The sequence below is a fragment of the Phyllosticta citribraziliensis genome (assembly GCF_038025025.1).
Source record: "Phyllosticta citribraziliensis strain CPC 17464 chromosome Unknown J3D65scaffold_5, whole genome shotgun sequence".
In the NCBI taxonomy this organism is placed as follows: domain Eukaryota; kingdom Fungi; phylum Ascomycota; class Dothideomycetes; order Botryosphaeriales; family Phyllostictaceae; genus Phyllosticta; species Phyllosticta citribraziliensis.
Genome location: NW_027117342.1, coordinates 832,792 through 851,153, shown reverse-complemented (window position 1 = coordinate 851,153; position 18,362 = coordinate 832,792). Strand labels below are relative to the sequence as shown.

Sequence of the window (18,362 nt, the reverse complement as noted above, 5' to 3'; positions counted from 1 at the left end):
CTCCATGATCCTGTCCATCCTCTCCACTCTCTCATCATTTCCCCATTCCTTCCCCGCACCCGTCAAACCACCGAAATCCAAGGTCAGCATTTGGGCCCGGCGTCCATCCCGGCACCTCACCAAACCAGCGGGGATGCCTTGACAGCCAACACCGGGCGGGCGGCTTCTCCGTTCTTGGCTCAGCCGCATCTCTCAGCGGATCGTCAGGGAACTGGGAAGAGGGGGCCGACAAACCATCGAATGATATGTGACCTAGTCACACCTCGGCAGAAGCACCGTTACTCCACCGGCATGCGGAGGCGCAATTCGTTCGGACTCGGCTACTGTTGGCGTCGTCCCTTGCCTTTCTAATACCGTTCCTGTCCTCGTTGCTTCCGATCAAGTCAAAGTCGCGGTCCAGCAACGAACCATGGCTGCTCTTCTCCATCGCATTTCCGCAAACGCTGCGCCCGTCGTCCGTCGCATCTCCACGCCAAGATGCTTCTCCACATCATCGGCCAACCAGGCCGTCTGGGGCTTCATAGGTTTGGGACGGATGGGTAAGTTTCCCGGTTGATGCAATGTCGCGTGATCAGTGTCAGGGCTAACAGCCGTTTGTACAGGACTCCCAATGGCCAAGAATTTGCGGGCGAAATTGCCAAAGGACGACACTTTGTTCGTCCACGACGTCGACACAAATTCATCAGCCAGATTCCTAGAGGCCACGGGCGGAAATGGCGTACAAGTGGCCAAGTCAGCCCGCGAGGTTGCAGAGCAAGCGGTAAGTTCTTCTCGTTCTCGTGCTTTGCGCCACCACCAAGATGAGCATGTTCTATCTATGATCTAAGTTGGGGGTTGCTTGCAGCCCTTGCAATGATTCCTACTTCATCAAAGCCAATCCTCTGAAGTTGTTTTCTGTACATCATTAAGTATTGTCCGAGCTTGACTGCAACATGAGCTAATGTGCCGAATTAGGAAACCATCATCACTGCCTTGCCTGAGCCGCACCACGTGCAGAGCGTTTACGCCACCATGTTGATTCCTCCAGATCTTTTGACGAAAGGCGCAGCAAAGGAGCGTCTGTTCATCGATGTGTCGACCATTGACCCAATGACTTCTCTCGGTGTTGCCAACGCAGCGCACTCGTCAGGCCAGGGAAAGTTTGTTGACGCCCCAATGTCTGGCGGTGTCGTTGGAGCGGAAAAGGGAACTTTGACTTTTATGGTCGGCGCTCCTCCTGAGCTTATTGACCGCGTACGGGAGATACTTTCGATGATGGGCAAGCGCGTTATTCACCTGGGACCTGCGAGTTCCGGTCTCAAAGGAAAACTTGCCAACAACTACCTCCTTGCAATCAACAACATTGCTACTGCCGAGGCCATGAACATGGGCGTACAGTGGGGCTTGGATCCCACAGCCCTTGCAGACATGATCAACTCGTGTACGGGTAAATGCTGGCCTAGTGAGGTCAACAATCCTGTGCCCGGTGTCGTCGAAGGGTCTCCAGCAAGTCGAGACTATGACGGAGGGTTTGGTATTGGTCTCATGAAGAAGGACTTGGGCCTGGCTTTGAAAGGTTCCCATGAGGCGGGGATCAAGCTGGTTCTGGGTGAGCAAGCAAGAACGATTTATGACGCAGTTGACGAGCATCCGGATTGCAAGGGCAAGGACTTTTCAGTGGTTTATAGATATCTTGGAGGCAAGGAATAAGAGATTGAATCGTTGCCAAAAGCTATTCCCCTGTTCCATGACCGGACATGGGTCCTGCGGGGTGAAGCTCATGCCGCACCTCACCGCCTTTGGCCCTACCTTATCGCTCCCATCTTGGCGTCTGTCACGTCAACAATCCAACTTTCTTGACGACCCGCCTACCAACACACCATGTCCCAGCTCCTCAAATTCATTCTTGAAAACGAGGAAGCTTTCAAGAGGTACCTTCCATCCTTGCGCCTTCGAGAGTCTTCTCTGACTTGCCCGCAGTCGAGGCCGCCTATCCTCCTTGTACTCGGACTTTCGCATACAACAAGCAACAAACCCAGACGGCTACCACGCAAACATTTCGGCATGGCGGAAGGCGCTGATAGACGCGACACGCGCGGGACTGATACCCTCCCAAACCGGTGCAAATAACCTACTCACATTTGGTACTGGCGACCAACTACTGCGGGAGCTTTCGACAAAAGAATGGGGACAGCCGCTGGCGCTTGCTGCCGTAATAGTATGATACCATGTGGATGAGGGGCATGCATTATGCTGACAGCGTGTAGCAAGATGCGGTGGCCCGGAAAGAACTCATCCCGCTGAAGGACTTTATGACTGCGAAAACAAGCATATACTCGTGGAACTGGGGCTCGATACCGTGGTCGGTGCTATCATGGGGGCTACATCAACTGGGAGTGCTGGGGAACGGCTCGCCAGATAGACTGGTCTCGGGCGAGTTCGTCGTCATGGCCAATCTCGAGGTACGTTGCGCAACCTCGCTCAGTACAACAACCATCGCACTAACGTACGTACGATGACAGGCTGCAGCCAGTGCCATTATCTCCCAAACAAACAGCGTCAAATCTCCCATCGACCTCATCTACAACCTCGACACCTTTGCCTCGACCTACTCGCACGCGCTGTCTCCCTCACACGACCTCTCCTCGACAGACCTCTCCATCCTTTTGACCCACCTCTCCCGCGACAAAGCCGTCCTCTCCTACGACCCGACTACGCAAACCATCAAGCTCAAGCCCGCCTCCGCCGCCCACCCCGAACCCATAACACAGCACGACATCACCATCGCGCACCTGCGCAGCCTAATCGCCAACCTCTCGACACAGCTCCCCGGACTTACGGCCCGCATAACCGAATGTGACCACGCAGCGCGCTCCGCCGTCGCAGCCAAAAGCACCGCTGCCGCGCGCGCCGCCCTGCGCTCCAAGAAGCTCGCCGAGAGCGCACTGACGCGGCGCGCCGACACGCTGGCGCAGCTGGAAACGGTCTTTGCGCGCATCGAAGAGGCCGCGGATCAAGTCGAGGTCGTGCGCGCGATGGAGGCCAGCGCGGGCGTGCTCAAGAGCCTCAATGCGCAGGTGGGCGGCGCCGAGGGTGTGGAGGAGGTTGTCGAGCGGCTGCGCGACGAGATGGGCCGCGTGGACGAGGTCAGCGCGCTTGTGGGTGAGGTGGGTAGGGAGGGCCCGGCTGGTGCGGTCGTTGATGAGGAGGATGTCGAGGCTGAGTTTGCGGAGCTTGAAAGGGCGGAGAGGGAGAAGAGGGAGGCGGAGGAGGCGGAGAGGACGAGGCGGCGGCTGCAGGAGTTGGATGGGCTGGAGGCGGAGAGGAAGAGGAGGGAGAGGGAGAGAGAGAGGGCGGAGAGGAGCGATGGCGCGAAGGATCAGGAGCATGAGGAGAAGACGCAAGGAGGAGAAGAGGAGTTGTTGCAGGCGTCGCAGGAGTTGGGCCGTATGTCCCTGGACGACCAACGGCCGAGCCAGTCTTCTGGCGAGCAGGCAGAAGAAAGACAGAAAGAGGCGCCTTTGCGAGCACAGTGATGTAGTAGATCAACCGCGTACCTTAATTAATGTAGCTACCGTAGCTCACCTTCAAAGCCAAAGCACGTACCGTACAGTTCAATCAACTTCATGGTTTCACGGCACGCATTTTCCAGACACCAAAGCCGAAGAATCTGCCATTGCATCCGCGCCGCTCGCACAGGGTATCTATACATCTTCTCCCCTTTTCCTTGCTCTCAGCTTACGCCATGCATACGTACATGCTGTAGAAACAACACAAAAGACAACGCCTCGTGCGCCAGACCGACACTGCCTGTCCCTCCAATCACACATGCGCCTCCTCAATGCTGGCCGCAGTCCAAATTCCAAAAAACGGGTTCGATGATATTGAATGTTTTCTCAAACGCTTCTTCTGCTTGTAGTCTCTTTCTTCCCTGAGATGTTCCAAGTGGTATGATCCCCTGACCCATCGGGAGTCTCCGGTCTATCCCCTCAGTGTTGAGGATAGTCTGGCTGGTCCCAAACGGCGCGCGTGTGCTGTTCCAGCTGACGATGCACGCAAAAGGGAGGTCAAGACCTTCAGTTATGCCATGAGGGATACGTCTCTATCTCCGCACTCGAACCCGCATTTGCGCGAGCTGTGCGGGGAAGTCTGGAGCCAGCAAAGCCTCGATGGCCGCAAGCCGCAGTCAAGTAATTTTTGGCGCGCTTCAGTCGGCGGCGGCGGACGCGTCGGGGCTCCGCGGTATGAGGATTTGGAAGGGGGGATGCTGCTGTGCACTCGCGTCCGCATCCGGCATGTCTGCGTCGGCGGGCGGATTTTGAGGGAGAGCTTTCTCGGAAGGTGCAGCGGTGATGGCGGCAGCAGCTTGGTCGATTTGGCTGCTGTGTAGCGACGCCTGATCGACTTGGGCGCGAACGGCGTCGATGGCGTCGGGTGAGTTAAGTGGTGGTGGCTGTGGAGATTCTAACTGTGCTGATTCCGCGGATTGCGCTGGTGGTGGTTGAGTGAAGTCGCCATGTGCCGCTGGGGGGCTCAAAGGGTTGCGATGATAGGGATGCCGTTCTTGCTGTCTGTGTTCCTCGATGTCGATGCCGTTTAGCGCTCTCAATTCAGCAGCCTCTTCTCTTTGCTCCGCGACCTCTTGCTCCATGGCCTCTTGCTCCATGGCATCTCCTTTCTCAGCGGCGTACTCCTCGTTTTGCTCCTCCTCTTTCTGCGCGCCGTTTTCCTTTCCTGTTGCTTCCTCAGCCGCGGCCGCGGCCGCAGACTCCCTCTCCCTCTTGACCCGACTCCTCGCCTGGGCGATCAAGTCGTCATATTGGTTCTTATTGCTCTCCGCCCACCCGTCCCTCTTAAACTCCTTGTCCATGACGTCTCCTGCTCCTCTGCCCGTCCAGCTGCTTTGATTTCGACCACTGCCCTGGCTCCGCTCCCAGCTGTCTAAATCAGAGAGTAGTTGGCGCTTCGTCAGCGGTCTGGTGGAATCGCAATTTGCATTCCACAGGTTTATCCACTCTTTGTGACGGCGAATGAGGAGCGCGCGTGGCCCATGATTTGGAATACCCAGTTCTTTTAGCTTTTTCCGGAGCTTCATGTCGTTCAAAAGCGTATAGCCGAGCTGCGGGAGACGGGTGGGCGGGGCGTTGTTCCTTGTGGAGGCGCGCGCTCCTAATGGCTGTGCGAAGTGAGGGGAGTCCGTTGATGTTCTGAGCTTGCCGTCAGACAAACGGAAAGAAGAATGAGGTGCAGAAATTGCGTACCGTGACCTGTCACTCGCCCGTGTACTGCGAGTTTCTGCTGGCCCCGTGCAATGATCCAGATGTGGAAATACTGCCTCCTCCTTCATGCGCTGCTTGCACATGGGACACGCCACCAGGCCGTCATTTGGCTCAGGGTCCTCCTCGCTCTGCTCACTCCCATCCAAATTTACGACCTCAACTTCTCGAGTGTTCGCTCTTGACTGGCGCGCCGAGCTCCTCGTCTTTCGCCGCGGCCTCGCGACCTCTTCTTCGCCATCTTCGTACTCTGAATCCGGCACCTCCAACTTCCTCTTCTTGGCCTGTGGCGGCGGCGCTGGATCTCCCGCACTGCTCGCTAAGTCCAGCGCTTTTTTTCTTGACGCGTGCCACACGTCGACCATCTCCTGCGCTGTCCAGTTCCGCCGTAGTCTGCTGTCTGAGTCGCTGGTTCGGCAGGTGGGGCATTTGCCGTCGTCGGCGAAGCAGCGGCGAATACATAGCGAGCAAAAGGTATGCGAGCAAGACGTGATCATCGGCGTGTTGAAGAGGTCCTTGCAGACTTGACAGCGCAAAGCGTTTTCAAGTTGCGCGAAAGACGGGAGCGCAGTCGAAAGCCAGTCGGTGCTGTCGTTCAGGACGCTGGCGCCATCCATGGCACTGGGGCTGCCTTGAAGGCGAGAGGAGGCGCTGGCGAGAGAGGGAAGGGGTGGAAAGGAAGAGGGTCGTGAAACCCGCGAAAGATGGTTCGGTCGTGGCGAGATGGGGAGTTGGAGGTGCAAATGTCGAGCCGTGACAGCGCGATTGGCCGAAGACGCGTAGCGCGCCGCGCGAATCAGACCAAGCTCGCATAATCACGCGACTGCTTGCTATGACACTTGCTCAAGTGAATCGCACTCACACGTCTTGAAAGATAATTCGGAAGATTCGCGGAATCAAAATTTAAATTTCTAGCTATGTTGGTAAAAGCATACCAACATGTTCAGGGAGAAACGAATCACAACTGCCACGGGACACCAGGCAAGCTGTGTCAGAGGTCCCCGTTTCGCTCTAGGAGAGAAGTTGCAGAGCAGGCCATTGAGAAAGGCGCCGCCCTCGTTTGACTCGAATACCCTCGAGATGGGTCTTCGACATCTCTCCCTTTCATTAAATAGACATCGATCCAAAGTTGAAGGATTCCCGAGCATCGAGAAACCAGTTATCGTCCATGGTGTTTCTTTGGGATCTTTATCCTTTCCGGTGGAATGCTGATACGTCAATCTTGGCGATGTGGTACGACTCAGCAACCAATTCAGTGTGCTTGACCCTTCCTGCATCTGGGTTTCCGTTGGTCCAGGGGTACCCAAGGTGAAAGCAATATTCATTGCTATTAAGGCAGGCCTGGCAGGGGTTGCGCGTATTAGGGTCTAGTGACCCAGCTTCCTTATCCCAATTCCGTTTAGGAATATGAGGAAGGTAAGAGGAAGGAGGCATGATAACGGAGCCTAGTGCAGACCGTCGGCTTTCCTACAACCTTCCACGAAGCGGAGAGATAGGCACGACATTTCCGCCCGGGTACGACTCTCCCCAGTCCATATATTTCTGCGGGCATAAATCCTTTGCAGACGACCCAGTCACCCGACCGGGTCGTGTAAGTGGTCGAGTAGCCTTGTTGTTACGAGCTGCGGCCGAGCCAGCAGCGAAAATTTGTTGAGAGCAATTCATGGTCATGGGCAGGTTTCGACGGCGGCTGTTGATTGCGTGTTAGCGTAGGTACGTCGTAAGGCAGGACGCGGAGAGCTTACCTTTGCGGGCCATTTCAGCGCAGGAGAAGGTCAGGTTAGCAGAAGGACACGGTGGGGATGGCAGGATGCGAACGGGTGGCAGTGGTTGTGCGAGTGCGTCACGCGACACTGCCGCGGCACGAAGGAGAGGAAGACAGGTGGAGTGTGGACGAGGGCGTAGACGAGGGCGTAGACGAGGGCGAGGACGAGCGGCGGGCACACAGACGGCTATTTGTTAGTAGGACGGCCACGGGAGGCGGGATGTCGTGGATGGTGTGAGCAGCGGATGCTGGTTTTGTCCGTTGCTTCTGGCCGGCGCGCTTGTCTTCGAAGACGACGGCTGGAGCTAGTCGAGAATTGACCAATCAGAAGCACTCACGTCACCCAACCTAGCATCCGTCGTCCCTCGCTTTTGTCTATGCCTCTGCAAACATATAGCCCAATCTCAAGCACTTCCCGTTCAAATCCTTTTCAGTTCAGACAAGATGCAGGTGTTAGCGACGGAGCAAATCTGTCTTCGCCACACGGACACGATCAAAATTCAGAAAGAGGCTCCACTTGCCGCATTACTCCATCCGTCAGCCCGCATAACCTCGAACGTCGGTGAGATTGTTTGCATAAGGTCTACGCAGTGTGCGCGCCGCAGCTGCGTGTCTCACGCACCATGTATTTACATGTGCCGTGGTGGATGGGAAAGGGCAAATCAGCGGAGCAGTTCAAGAATGACACAACGAAAACGGGCTATGCATTTCGCTAAGCAACGACAAATGTCGAAAGTCTATGTGTCCATCTACCGATCGTCCAATTCTACCACGTCCGACTCATCATCTCGTCTATGATCCGCGTCTCTCGCCTCGCGATTATCTGCTCCAGCAACAGAGCTGAAGCCGCCAGAGCTGTCCAGCCTGACAGGCCCGTTCTTGACAATCCCCGTGGTCCGTCCGACCCATTCGCCCACGCCGCGCATGACGCTCCACAGCCGCTCGCCTCGCTCCTCGATCTGACTCTCGTCGCGGACATTCTCCTGCGCTTCCACCTTGAACTGGTACTTGAGGCAGTCCTTGACCGTAATCAGGCCCGTCAGCCGTCCGCGATGCTCGACGAGGATGACGCGTGGTCCCATCTTTTTGAAGAGCTCCATGACCGTCTCGAGGGGTAGTCGCGGGTGCACCGATAGCGGGGTGGGGTCTACAAAGCGACTGATGTCGACAGTCATTTGTGCCGAAGTGACTCCAATCGTGTCAAACGTCACGGCTGGAACCGTAGCGCTCGGCGTCGTCGGCGCAAGAGATGCGCCTGGCGTGAAGTAGCATCTAGCATTCGGCGGAAGAGACTGTTCGCGCCGCGTACGATCAATGGCGTATCGCAGTTCAGTGCGGCCAATGTAGCCCAGCAGCGTCTTGGATACCGTATCTTCAACGATAGGGTAGCCGGAAAACGAGTTGTTGGCAAGAATCTTCTCGACCGCGCGGAGCTCGAGTCCGGCAGCTGGAAGCGTTATTGGGTCCGGGGTCATCACTTGGGATACCGGGACACCAAACGTGTGCTCTTCTTTGTTGTCGAGGAATGGGAAGCCGTTGGCCCAAATGGCGCGGTCAGCGATGCCGCCCTTGCCGAACCGCTCACTGACAGCTTTGGTAACTCCAACGACAATCTGGACCGTCAGTTGAAGCACATTACTTCCCAAGAGAAAACTTACCATTGTGGGCAGAATATACGTCAGAGCACCCGTGAGCTCAAACATGATGACCACGACCGACACCGTAATGTGCATGATTCCACTCAACGCAGCCGCCGCTCCAAGAAAAGCGTACGTCCCGGGAGTGATGCAGGGAAAATCGGGGTCGCAAGCCGCAAAGAATCTGGAGTTGGGAAAGGTATCGTACAGTGCTTGTACGAGAATGCCTACCATCCGACCAAACGTTGCTCCAACAGCCATGGATGGCACGAAGATACCTGCTGGCACTTTGCAACCATACGATATAATGACAAGCAGTACGCGGATTACTGTAGCAGCTGCCAAGGAGCTGACCAGAGGCCATCGGTTCTTGCGTCTGGAAGACATCAGTTTCGTTCTTTCTTGAGGAGGATTTTGTCATACTCGCAGATTTGATCATAATCGTGGGCGCCTTCGCACTCGCGGAAAAGAATCTCCATGCTCTCAGTCATGTCAATCCGGAGAAACATGTTTGGATAACAGATTATGGCCGTAACCAATGCCAGACAGGTAGCCTCCCAAATCGGGTATTGTGCGAGATACTTTTTGCGAAAGGCCTGGACACGGAGATTCCACTTGATTACAAAGGCACCGTAGAGGCCTCCGAAAATCCCCAGGATGACGTAAAAGATCCCCTCGAAGAAATGCCAGTCGCGGTCATATTTGACTTGAAACATGACCAATTGACCGGTACGGAAAGGATTCATGGTCTGTTTGGTTAGCAAACCTCTGAGACTGACTGGGGACAACGTACAGCCAACACGGCCGTGGCCACCAGAGCGCAGAAATAACTCCTCCACATGGTCTTGAGCGGGAAATAGTTGGACATTTCCTCGAGCGAGAAGAGTACGCCGCCAATAGGACTACCAAAGGCAACGCCGACACCAGCAGCAGCACTCGCGCTCAGAATCTCTCGAGTTTTCGAGGCGTTGCGCCTGTACTTGTCAAAAAGCCTCGAGACCACATTACCAGTGCAAACCGCGTAATGTACACTTGGCCCCTCTTTTCCAACAGACAAGCCTGAGCCAATGGCTAGTGGTAGCGTGATCGACTTGACCGCAAGGGTCTTGAAGCCGAGAAAGCCCTTCATGACGAAGCCAGCAATGATGCATTTGATTTCTGATATTCCAGAGCCGGCGGCGTAAGGAGCAAAGGACTTGACGAGTCGGGCGGCGACAAAGGCAAAGAGCGTAGAGAAGCATATGTAGAGGAAGTAGTTTATGGGCCAGAAGCCGCTCCAGTGATGCCACTCCTTACAGCCTGGAAGAGTCAGTAAGAAAGCACAACACACCGACGAGATCATACCATTCTCCGCGCCCCAGCAACAAAACTGCTCATTCAGGTAGAATGCGGTTGTGCAGTATCCCAGCTTGATGTCCGAGAGCCACTCGGTGACAATGTTTAGAAACGCGGCGTTGAGCCCAATGGCCACGCCAACGAGCAAAACGACTATCCAGGCCTGCCCAGCGTCGTAGGCATCGGAGAGCTTGTGGCGCCAGCCAGGACCGCCTCCTCGCTCAAAGAAGCCGGCCTTCTTCTGGCGGCGGGCTTTGCGCCGGAGCTGTTCCCTTGCGGCATCTTGGACCCAGTCTATGGTGGTGAAATCCTCATAGCGCTTGATTTCTGCAATCTCCTCGTGTATGGCATGCTCGGCGGAGGTGACGGCTTGGTCCTCGCCTTGTTCTGCGGAGGATATGGCCGAGACGCGGCGAGTCAAGGAGCCGCGTGTGGAGCTGAGGGACGGATCGCGCAACGCGGTGACGGAGCTTGAGCGGCTAGTCATCGCATCGTGTGGTAGGCGCAGAAGGGCAAAGTCCTCATCCGGACGGGGCGGATGCGGAGTAGCGACGGAGGCGGTGGTGGGTATGGCGGCTTTGTTGAGGGAGAGAGGTCCAGAGTGGTGGTTTGGATTCCTTGTATCCGTAGCCTTGCGACCTGGAAGCTCACCGCGCGCCGATCTTGCCTGGCTGGGATGTGCGCACGATTCGCACCCACGTCGACCATCCGCGCTTCTTCTTCGACGCGTCCTCTTCTCCACTTCTTCCTCGCTGTCTACCTCGCGCCATTCAATCTGCGCACACCAAAGAACGCTCCCTCTCTGTCGACGAGAATACCTCTCTCGCCGCCGTCCAGATATCAACTCCACACCACTCGAAATATGCCCTACAACAACAACCCCATCCCCCGGCCGCCAACCATCTCTGGCTCCGTCTCCCTCCCTCGTACGTCCTCCCAATCCCGAGCAAAGACGCCCTCTAACAACATCCCAGTCGCCCGCGTCAAGAAGATCATCAACGCCGACGAAGACATCAACGCATGCTCCGCCAACGCCGCCTTTGCCATTGCCGTCGCGACCGAAGAGTTCGTCTACTACCTGACCGAGCAAGCCCACAAGATGGCCAAGGCCGAGAAGAAGCCCAAGCGCGCCCTGGGCTACAATCACATCCGTACGTGACTCCCCTTCGCCCTCCGCTGCTGGCAGCGCAAAGCATAATCACAACTAACTCGCCCGCCCGCAGAGCAAGCCGTGGCGCGCCTCGACAACCTCGAGTTCCTCACCGACGTCGTCCCCAAAACCATTCCCTACAAAGAAGCCAAGGCCGAGCGCGAGCGCAAGAAAGCCGCGCAGGCGGCGGCCGCCGAGGCCAATAGCGCTGCCGGCGCTGCTGCCAATGGCCAGAGGACCCTGCCGGATGCTATCATTGCCAATGGTGCTGTCGAGGCCCCGGCAGCGCCTGTGCAAGCTACCGCTGGCGCGCAGAGAGCGGATGGCCCTCGTGGCGACGTCATGGATGTGGATCGTAATGGTTCTGTGTAGTTCACGCCGCCCGCTTGGTGAGCAGTTTCTGTGGCGGATGTTTCAGGTGTTTTGTGCTTTTTTGGCTTGAGATGGTATGATAGGGTCGGAGGAAACGGTTTTGGACGGACGGATATTTCAGAGTGTGGGTTTGCCGAGACGAGGAGCGGCGTTCAAGCTTTCGGTTTATTTTAGCATCGGGCGGCGTTGGCGGGGACAGTTCCCAAGATACCAAGAGAATATTAACGGGAACGCGTGGACATTGAGAATAGCAATACGTCTGAACGGAGAATGAAACGAATCACAGAGTCAAGTCAGCGCTGCCTCAGTGAAATGTGCCATGATTCACGTATGTCAGACTGATATTCGCCATGTAGTCAAGCTCGGATTCACTGCTAATATCCATATCTTTGCAAGCCAGGACCATCTAAAAAACACAAAGCAACACCCAGGCCATCCACAATTCTACGGGTAAACAAATCAACGCCAACACTCCACAAGAAGCAAACAGCCACTCGTCAACTTGGAAAAAACCCTCTTTCAGCACCTCTCGAAAACACGATACAGTCCCTTGAGATTAGCAACCTCGACCACACCCTTGAGCAGTCCCCTCGTGGCAACAAGCCGGCTCCTAAACGCCGGAAAAAGCACGCTCTCGACCACGCGCTCCAAATGCCTGCGCCGCGCAGCCACTTCTGCGTCTTCCTCGCCAGCCACACCGGCAGCAGGCGGCGGCGGCAGAGACTCGGGGACGTAAAAGGAGGCCAGCTCGCGCAAGAACGAGCAAAAACAGTCCTTTTCGTCGACCCAATTGATGTGCGGGCCCAGACGCAGGAGAAATTGTGGTAGCTTTGCCATGCAGGGCACGTAGCCCTTGAGGAGTAGCGGGACACTGCAGACGTCGCCGGCGGGCGAGATGTCGAGAGAGAAGTACTCGCCCAGCATGTCGCGACGCGCGATGAGCTGCTCGTGCACCGCGTTCACTGCTTCTTCCCAGTCAATCTCGTCCTCGTCATCAACATCTGCTGCGTTGCTTTGCTCGTGCTCGGCAGCCACAGTCAACAAGTCTTGCAGACTGAGCGGCGGGTCCAGTTGTATGCGGCCAAGGTTGCCAAAGTCTGTCAGGCCGACTTGGTAGAAGAACTCGTTGCTCAACATACCGTAGTCGACGAGGAACAGCTTGACGCCGCCCTGGATCGCCGCGATGCGGCGCCGCTCGTCGACGATGCCGACGAATGTGTGGCTACCGAAGACGTCTGTGAGATCATTGTGCATCGCGTCCCGCACTTCGGCGCGCAGCTCTCTGACACTGGTGAGTTTGCAGAGGGTGTGCTCTTTGTCGGAAATTTCGTATTCGAGTTCGTCGCGGGCGGCTCCGGCAGTGGATTCGACTTCGGAGTGCTGTCCTGGTGGGAGCATGGCGGTGATTTTGCGGATGCGTGAGTCGGTGCGGACGAGGTTGTTTTCGTATGGTTTCTGGCTTGTCTGGGGCGTTCGTCTCGAAACTGAGGGCTCCTCTGAATTTCGAGACGATGATGCGTTGCCAGTGGCCTTGATGGGAGTCACTGTCACTGGAGCAGTTGGTACTTTGGCGCCGGGAAGCAGTGTTTGCGTCATGAAAGTGCGGCTGGTGTCCACGCTTCCAAGACTCGATCGGATCTCATCGCATAACATCTCGATGATTTCATCTTCATTGAGAAAATTGACCTCCTTTTTCGTCGGATGCACGTTCACGTCTACTCGGTGCGGGTCGATCTCCAGGCTGATGTAAATGAAGGGATGTCCGCCTTTGGGGAGAAACGAGCTGTACGTCTGTTCCACAGCCTTTTTGATAGCAGACGATTCGACAGACCTGTGGTTGATGAAGAGGAGGAGAGAAGTCTTCTTGACGCTGTAGTTTGCATTGCTGACCCAGGCTTCGGCCTTGAAGCCCCATCTGTCGCTGCTGGCTTTGATGTGCAGAAGCTCGTTGGCGACGGCGCTCCCATGCACTTGGCGGATGCGGTCAACAATGTTGGCGGCGGCAGGTACAGAGATACCCATGGATGATTCTCCATGTTTCTTGCATGTGAATGAGACGCCGCTGCAGTGCACGGCATATCTTCCCACAAGGTCGAGTATTCTTGCGTACTCTTCGCTGGCAGACCGAAAAGCACGCCGGCGTGTTGGCACATTGTAAAACAAGTCTTCGACCTGTCCATGTTAGCTTGAGAACGTCCTACGCATGTCTCAACTTACTGTAATCTGAGTCCCCTGTCGGCCAGCAGTAGGCTTTGGATCCGCACTCTGGCCGGGCTTTTGTGGCACCAATTTGCCATCCGCATAGTGTGCGCGCCAGGCACAACTCGACTCCTTGGTCTTGGTCGTGACACTGAGATGCGCGATATGGCTGATGCTGGCCAAAGCCTCGCCGCGAAAACCATACGTCCCAATCGACGTCAAGTCTTCAAACGTCTTCAGTTTGGACGTCGTGAAGCGCTCACACAGAATCGGGAGATCTTCTCTCTACACAAATCAGCAAAAATCCATCAGATGAAACAGCAATTTCACTCACTTCTATTCCGTGGCCATTGTCGCTGATTTGGAGAAGCTTGAGACCTCCCTCTTTGGCCAAGATTTCCAGCGAGGTCGCGCCCGCATCGACGGCGTTTTCAATCAGTTCCTTCAGCGCGTGACCGGGCGTCAAAATGATTTCGCCGGCTGCAATTTTGTTGACCACATCTTCTGCCAGCGCTTGAATGCGCCGAGGTGCACTGACTGGCAGCGGCGCGATGTCCTCGCTTGCTTTCCTCTTCGTGCCCTGTGGCGCTGAGTAGATGTCATCGACGTCCATTTCGTCTGCCATTGCAGTCTCAGTCGCTCAACTTGAGAATTTCAGAATGTGCAGCAGTCTTGAAAATGAATCATGCGCAACGGTTGGTGGTGGCGGATGTGTACTTCAAGAAGTCGCGTCGAAGGTGGACGCGACGCGCTCACGTGATCTTCAAAGTACTTGCCGTTTTGGGAAAATTGCAGGCTTCGTCTTAAACAGAGACGGCAAGTTGTTTGAGAAGCGTACAGGAAGCGAGAAGCCTGATTTTGGATTACAACGCCCCCATAGTAACCTAATCGCTCCTCTAGTATCTTTATTCCAATAATGGAGTGGAAGGCATCCAATTCGCTTGATTCACCCCGTTCTCATTCAAGTTTTTCTTCAATCGAACGTGGATTCTTGCCTGCCTACCCAAAAATCACTAGAATGCCAAAGCCAAGTCAAATGAAACCCCAACGATTCACACCACTCACTCCACTTCCAAATGAACATCCGCACTTGGTCACAACGATGGGTGTCAAAACAAAGAGCATCTCCTGAGAATGTTGGGCCTAGCGCAATGCGGCGCCAGTCCACCTCATCCCCTCACCATGCCCACGCGCTGATCCGTATACTCCGGATCCACCTTACTCTGCTTGAACAAGCTCTTACCCCTCAACCACTGTCGATACCGCTTATAGCGCTTCTTCTCGCCATCCTCTTCTCGCACGGTGAGCGGATTCTCCGGCACATCCAAGAAATCACGGTACACGGAGAGCTCCTCCTCAGCCACCTCCCACGTCTTGTAGCCGTCGCCGCCGCCTGCGCCGCTGCCGAACCCGATGCCAAAGCCGCCGCTGGTCAGACTGGCGTGCGTGTGCGCAGAGGCAGTGTCGCGGTCGAACTGCTGGTAATAGTTGGCGTGGTGGAGGGGCGCGACGCTGCCGCCGCCGACTATGCCGTTGACGCTGTTGACGTACTCGACGAAATCCATGTTGGCAAAGTCGTCGGGCAGCTCGGTCGAGACGACGAGCGGCAGGTTGAGAGGATGCGAGATGTATCGCTCATACTCGGACGCCTCGGCCGTTGTCACTGATGGGTTGAGCGAGTTGTGCACGAATTGGTTCAGCGTCCACTGCGTCATGGAGCTCTTGTTTACGGCTTCGTCGCTCGCTCCGGACTTGAAAGTTGACGTGCCCGATGTGGCGAGGTTGGAGGATGCATGGCTGTTGGCGCCGTTGTACTGGCCGTCGACCTCAAAATGCGGGTCACGCAGGATGCTGTGATGTTTTGCGTGATGGGAATGGTGGTCGGGCACAGACGAAGGAGGGCCACGGATCGATCGACCTGACTGCGAGTCTTCTTCCGAATGCGGCTCGAGGATCGTCACTCCCTTGCGCGAAACCTTCTTCTCTGCTTGCTCAATCTCGTGAGGATGCTTGCGCGGGCGGAAGGGGCTGAGGTCGAAATCTCGGCTGCTTCCAGTCTTGTCCGGAACGTATCGAGGAGTGGAATTCAGCTTGAACGTAAAAACTTTGCCAAGCGAAGACAAGGCGAGTGGTCGGTAGTACTCGAGCCAGTAGTCGTCGTATTGATCTGTTCCTCCCGCCCGTTGAGGGAGTTGTTTTGATGGGGGAAGCATTCGAGACTCTAGGAAACTGGGGGTGAACCAAGTAATGTAATGATTCCGAGGCTTCATAGGCCAGTGCTTGGGATCTGTGTGATGTAGGTAGTAGTCTGTCGAAAGGTCCCAAAGCATGGGTTGGCCTTGTGCAAAGACGTAATTTCCGAGGAAGAGGTTGTACGCTTCTTGTCGCTGGGAGTCGAGGAACGAATTGTGGTAGTAGCGCTTGAAACTTTCGACCATGTCCCTGCTATGACTCTGCCACTGGTTGATCTTCCGATAGGTCGCCATTGTGTTGACAAGGTGCGATCCTCCATATTGGATTGCAATCGTATCTCCGTGGTCGTGAAACATGTACGTGAAAATGTTGACTGCATCAGAGTCGTATTCGACAATGTTTCCGGCAATGACCCCCAGAGCTTGCAGCTGGCGGCCAAGAGCCCGCTTTCCAATCACAAACTGAGCGGCGTTGGTGCGATCGAGGCAGTCGATACAGTTCTGATGGTGTTAGTGGACATAACCCACAATCGTAATAAAACATACCGTGCGTGCCACGCCGTTTTGCACCTGTGGCATGTCGAATTCCGCGTCTCCATTATGGAAGAATCCCGTCTTTTCCAAAACATCCTCGGCAATGAGCTCAAGGCTACCGATGACGTCCATACCTCTCGTCTTGGAAGCTCTGCTCATATCGAACGCCTTGTAGAGGATTTGCTTGTCTTCAGGCAGCGACTGATTGAGATAGTCGAGAGCCTTCTTGTACTCATGCAAAAGTTTTGATTCGCGAGGTGTGCGCTCCCTGGCTTTGATCAAGTTGAGCACGTATATTGGAGCACCATATCTCTCAAAGAGATTGTTGAAATGGAGAGCTGCAGCACTGTAGAATGGGTCCACCAAATTCAGGAGAATGTCTGGCTTTGGCGTCACTCCACTGTTGTCTTGGGTCCAGTAAAGCGGAATACTTCCTCTGTGCTGCACATAGGACGTATAAGTTGAGTTGGCGTATGGCCGTGGTCCCGGTGCATGGAAGGATGTGGTTAGGAGGTCAGAAACAATTTGCTCGGTCTCGACGTCATTCGCAACGTATCCCAAGTCGTTCGTACCGCGCTTGAGGAACCTGGCACCGGCAAAAAAACGTGATCTCCTGGCAATGATGGTAATGTAGACACGACGGCCAAAGACGTCGAGGGAAGATTGATCAATGAAGCCATGGATGATGGGCGTACACCAGTCGTACGTATTCTTCAGAGCTGCACGGGCCGGATCGAGCAAGTAGTGGTTCCAGACAAACATGTCTTGAAAGTCGTGCTTGGGGAATTTGTGGCCTCTGCGTATGGCCTCTCTCTCTCGAATCATGTTTTGCTGCAAAGAGCGAGTGATGTTGTAAGCATAGCTAAAGTAGAACGACCGCGTCAAGTCGAGGTTGTTGAGTATGCCCAAGAATCGAGATTCCTCTGGGTTGCGGTCCTTGGCGAATCGAGAGCCTGACCCTGTCGTCAAAGGAATCATGTCCGTACCATCGACTTGGTAGATGTAATGACCTCCTAACATGGCCACGGCAATTCTCTTCGTGATGACAAGCATGTAGTAGGCGTCTGTGAACCGGATGAAGCCCAAGAGTCCCCAGGAAACGCATTTGAGCTTGAGGCCGCCAGAGCCTTTGTTGCCGTCGTCGATGGTGTTGAGCAGTTGATTCATGTCTTTGCGATCGTAGACAATGTCGTCTTCAAAGATGTTGAGGTGGCCAGGGGGAGCAGTCCGGTCAATCTTGAGGACACGGAAATGCATGTCGGTGACGTCAGCTCCAACGAGGTAGAAGCGATGGCTGGTTTCATAGAGGGTGAATTTGTGCATCTTGTGAATGCCATCCTCATCGACCCTTTCGTAGGCGGTGATACGATTACGGTGCATGGCTGCCGGGCTGTTGTAGCGCTCAAACGACTTGGGCTCTGCAGGTTCTTCATTTTCGTCGTCAAGGGGCACCGGACTGGCAGGTTGGCTCCACCGGTCATTAAGTTGGTCGGGTTTGTCATCGGGAGCCAGGAAATCGTTGATGGGCGGAGTAGCGGTTGGGGGCGCATGAGCAGCGGCATAGCCAGGGTCTGCTACTGGCTGCGACGCGTCTTGGAGACCATCCGTCTGAGCGAGCCTATGGTGACTGTCCTCCGAAACAGTCGGCCCAATGGGATTTTCGGGTTCTGGTTGATCCATGTTGTTTCTGTTCAATCTCCACTGCTCCACAGACTGACTGCGGGGAGGCGATTGCAGAAGCTGCACGTGTAGAGATGGATCATCATAGGCGGTGGCGGCGCGACTGGTGGGTTGCGCCGACAGTGATGCTGTCGTGCTGTGATGATTTGGCAGGTGACGTCGTCAAACAGGCGGTAAGTGGTTGACGACGTTGTGGATAGACCCGACGTCAACACGAGGAGGTGAGGTGAATGTCAGGCAGCC

At 55.4% G+C, this 18,362-nt stretch overlaps 7 protein-coding genes across 7 annotated transcripts; 3 read left to right on the top strand and 4 right to left on the bottom strand.

Moving 5' to 3' along the window:
- Positions 1–35: 35 nt before the first annotated feature.
- Positions 36–1,696, top strand: J3D65DRAFT_621641 (NAD binding domain of 6-phosphogluconate dehydrogenase-domain-containing protein). Its single transcript, XM_066799983.1, has 3 exons — positions 36–539; positions 603–760; positions 955–1,696. Exons 1-3 carry the CDS (start codon positions 410–412, stop codon positions 1,687–1,689), a joined length of 1,023 nt encoding a protein of 340 aa, XP_066656011.1. The 5' UTR covers positions 36–409; the 3' UTR covers positions 1,690–1,696.
- Positions 1,697–1,830: 134 nt separating this feature from the next.
- On the top strand, positions 1,831–3,609 carry J3D65DRAFT_621639 (uncharacterized protein). The gene is made up of 4 exons (XM_066799982.1): positions 1,831–1,910; positions 1,960–2,197; positions 2,247–2,441; positions 2,502–3,609. Exons 1-4 carry the CDS (start codon positions 1,861–1,863, stop codon positions 3,513–3,515), a joined length of 1,497 nt encoding a protein of 498 aa, XP_066656010.1. The 5' UTR covers positions 1,831–1,860; the 3' UTR covers positions 3,516–3,609.
- Positions 3,610–4,765: 1,156 nt separating this feature from the next.
- On the bottom strand, positions 4,766–6,009 carry J3D65DRAFT_569733 (uncharacterized protein; the record flags this gene model as incomplete). The annotated part of the gene is made up of 2 exons (XM_066797622.1): positions 5,205–6,009; positions 4,766–5,129 (listed from the first exon to the last, which is right to left on the bottom strand). Coding segments are annotated over exons 1-2 (1,032 nt in total), but the record flags the coding sequence as incomplete, so codon positions are not given.
- A 1,707-nt stretch (positions 6,010–7,716) lies between these two features.
- Positions 7,717–10,666, bottom strand: J3D65DRAFT_621626 (chloride channel). Its single transcript, XM_066799981.1, has 5 exons — positions 10,002–10,666; positions 9,451–9,956; positions 9,081–9,406; positions 8,679–9,033; positions 7,717–8,633 (listed from the first exon to the last, which is right to left on the bottom strand). The coding sequence occupies exons 1-5, from the start codon at positions 10,477–10,479 to the stop codon at positions 7,770–7,772; spliced, it is 2,529 nt and encodes an 842-aa protein (XP_066656008.1). The 5' UTR covers positions 10,480–10,666; the 3' UTR covers positions 7,717–7,769.
- A 6-nt stretch (positions 10,667–10,672) lies between these two features.
- Positions 10,673–11,802, top strand: J3D65DRAFT_621620 (uncharacterized protein). The gene is made up of 3 exons (XM_066799980.1): positions 10,673–10,918; positions 10,967–11,143; positions 11,216–11,802. Exons 1-3 carry the CDS (start codon positions 10,855–10,857, stop codon positions 11,512–11,514), a joined length of 540 nt encoding a protein of 179 aa, XP_066656007.1. The 5' UTR covers positions 10,673–10,854; the 3' UTR covers positions 11,515–11,802.
- A 58-nt stretch (positions 11,803–11,860) lies between these two features.
- On the bottom strand, positions 11,861–14,404 carry J3D65DRAFT_569726 (histidine kinase-like ATPase). Its single transcript, XM_066797621.1, has 3 exons — positions 14,048–14,404; positions 13,732–13,998; positions 11,861–13,686 (listed from the first exon to the last, which is right to left on the bottom strand). The coding sequence occupies exons 1-3, from the start codon at positions 14,336–14,338 to the stop codon at positions 12,034–12,036; spliced, it is 2,211 nt and encodes a 736-aa protein (XP_066656006.1). The 5' UTR covers positions 14,339–14,404; the 3' UTR covers positions 11,861–12,033.
- A 100-nt stretch (positions 14,405–14,504) lies between these two features.
- On the bottom strand, positions 14,505–18,335 carry J3D65DRAFT_676399 (polyphosphoinositide phosphatase-like protein Fig4). The gene is made up of 2 exons (XM_066803610.1): positions 16,452–18,335; positions 14,505–16,406 (listed from the first exon to the last, which is right to left on the bottom strand). Exons 1-2 carry the CDS (start codon positions 18,117–18,119, stop codon positions 14,883–14,885), a joined length of 3,192 nt encoding a protein of 1,063 aa, XP_066656005.1. The 5' UTR covers positions 18,120–18,335; the 3' UTR covers positions 14,505–14,882.
- Between the last annotated feature and the right edge of the window lie 27 nt (positions 18,336–18,362).

Coding starts and splice junctions, on each gene's coding strand:
- J3D65DRAFT_621641 (XM_066799983.1), top strand. CDS start 410: ATGGCTGCTCTTCTCCATCGCATTTCCGCAAACGCTGCGCCCGTCGTC. Junction 540..602: donor CATAGGTTTGGGACGGATGG/GTAAGTTTCCCG, acceptor CCGTTTGTACAG/GACTCCCAATGGCCAAGAAT. Junction 761..954: donor GCGAGGTTGCAGAGCAAGCG/GTAAGTTCTTCT, acceptor GTGCCGAATTAG/GAAACCATCATCACTGCCTT.
- J3D65DRAFT_621639 (XM_066799982.1), top strand. CDS start 1,861: ATGTCCCAGCTCCTCAAATTCATTCTTGAAAACGAGGAAGCTTTCAAG. Junction 1,911..1,959: donor AACGAGGAAGCTTTCAAGAG/GTACCTTCCATC, acceptor ACTTGCCCGCAG/TCGAGGCCGCCTATCCTCCT. Junction 2,198..2,246: donor TGGCGCTTGCTGCCGTAATA/GTATGATACCAT, acceptor GACAGCGTGTAG/CAAGATGCGGTGGCCCGGAA.
- J3D65DRAFT_621626 (XM_066799981.1), bottom strand. CDS start 10,479: ATGACTAGCCGCTCAAGCTCCGTCACCGCGTTGCGCGATCCGTCCCTC. Junction 9,407..9,450: donor TGGCCACGGCCGTGTTGGCT/GTACGTTGTCCC, acceptor CTAACCAAACAG/ACCATGAATCCTTTCCGTAC. Junction 9,034..9,080: donor GATTATGATCAAATCTGCGA/GTATGACAAAAT, acceptor GATGTCTTCCAG/ACGCAAGAACCGATGGCCTC.
- J3D65DRAFT_621620 (XM_066799980.1), top strand. CDS start 10,855: ATGCCCTACAACAACAACCCCATCCCCCGGCCGCCAACCATCTCTGGC. Junction 10,919..10,966: donor TGGCTCCGTCTCCCTCCCTC/GTACGTCCTCCC, acceptor ACAACATCCCAG/TCGCCCGCGTCAAGAAGATC. Junction 11,144..11,215: donor CCTGGGCTACAATCACATCC/GTACGTGACTCC, acceptor GCCCGCCCGCAG/AGCAAGCCGTGGCGCGCCTC.
- J3D65DRAFT_569726 (XM_066797621.1), bottom strand. CDS start 14,338: ATGGCAGACGAAATGGACGTCGATGACATCTACTCAGCGCCACAGGGC. Junction 13,999..14,047: donor ACAATGGCCACGGAATAGAA/GTGAGTGAAATT, acceptor TGATTTGTGTAG/AGAGAAGATCTCCCGATTCT. Junction 13,687..13,731: donor GACAGGGGACTCAGATTACA/GTAAGTTGAGAC, acceptor TAACATGGACAG/GTCGAAGACTTGTTTTACAA.
- J3D65DRAFT_676399 (XM_066803610.1), bottom strand. CDS start 18,119: ATGGATCAACCAGAACCCGAAAATCCCATTGGGCCGACTGTTTCGGAG. Junction 16,407..16,451: donor AAAACGGCGTGGCACGCACG/GTATGTTTTATT, acceptor TAACACCATCAG/AACTGTATCGACTGCCTCGA.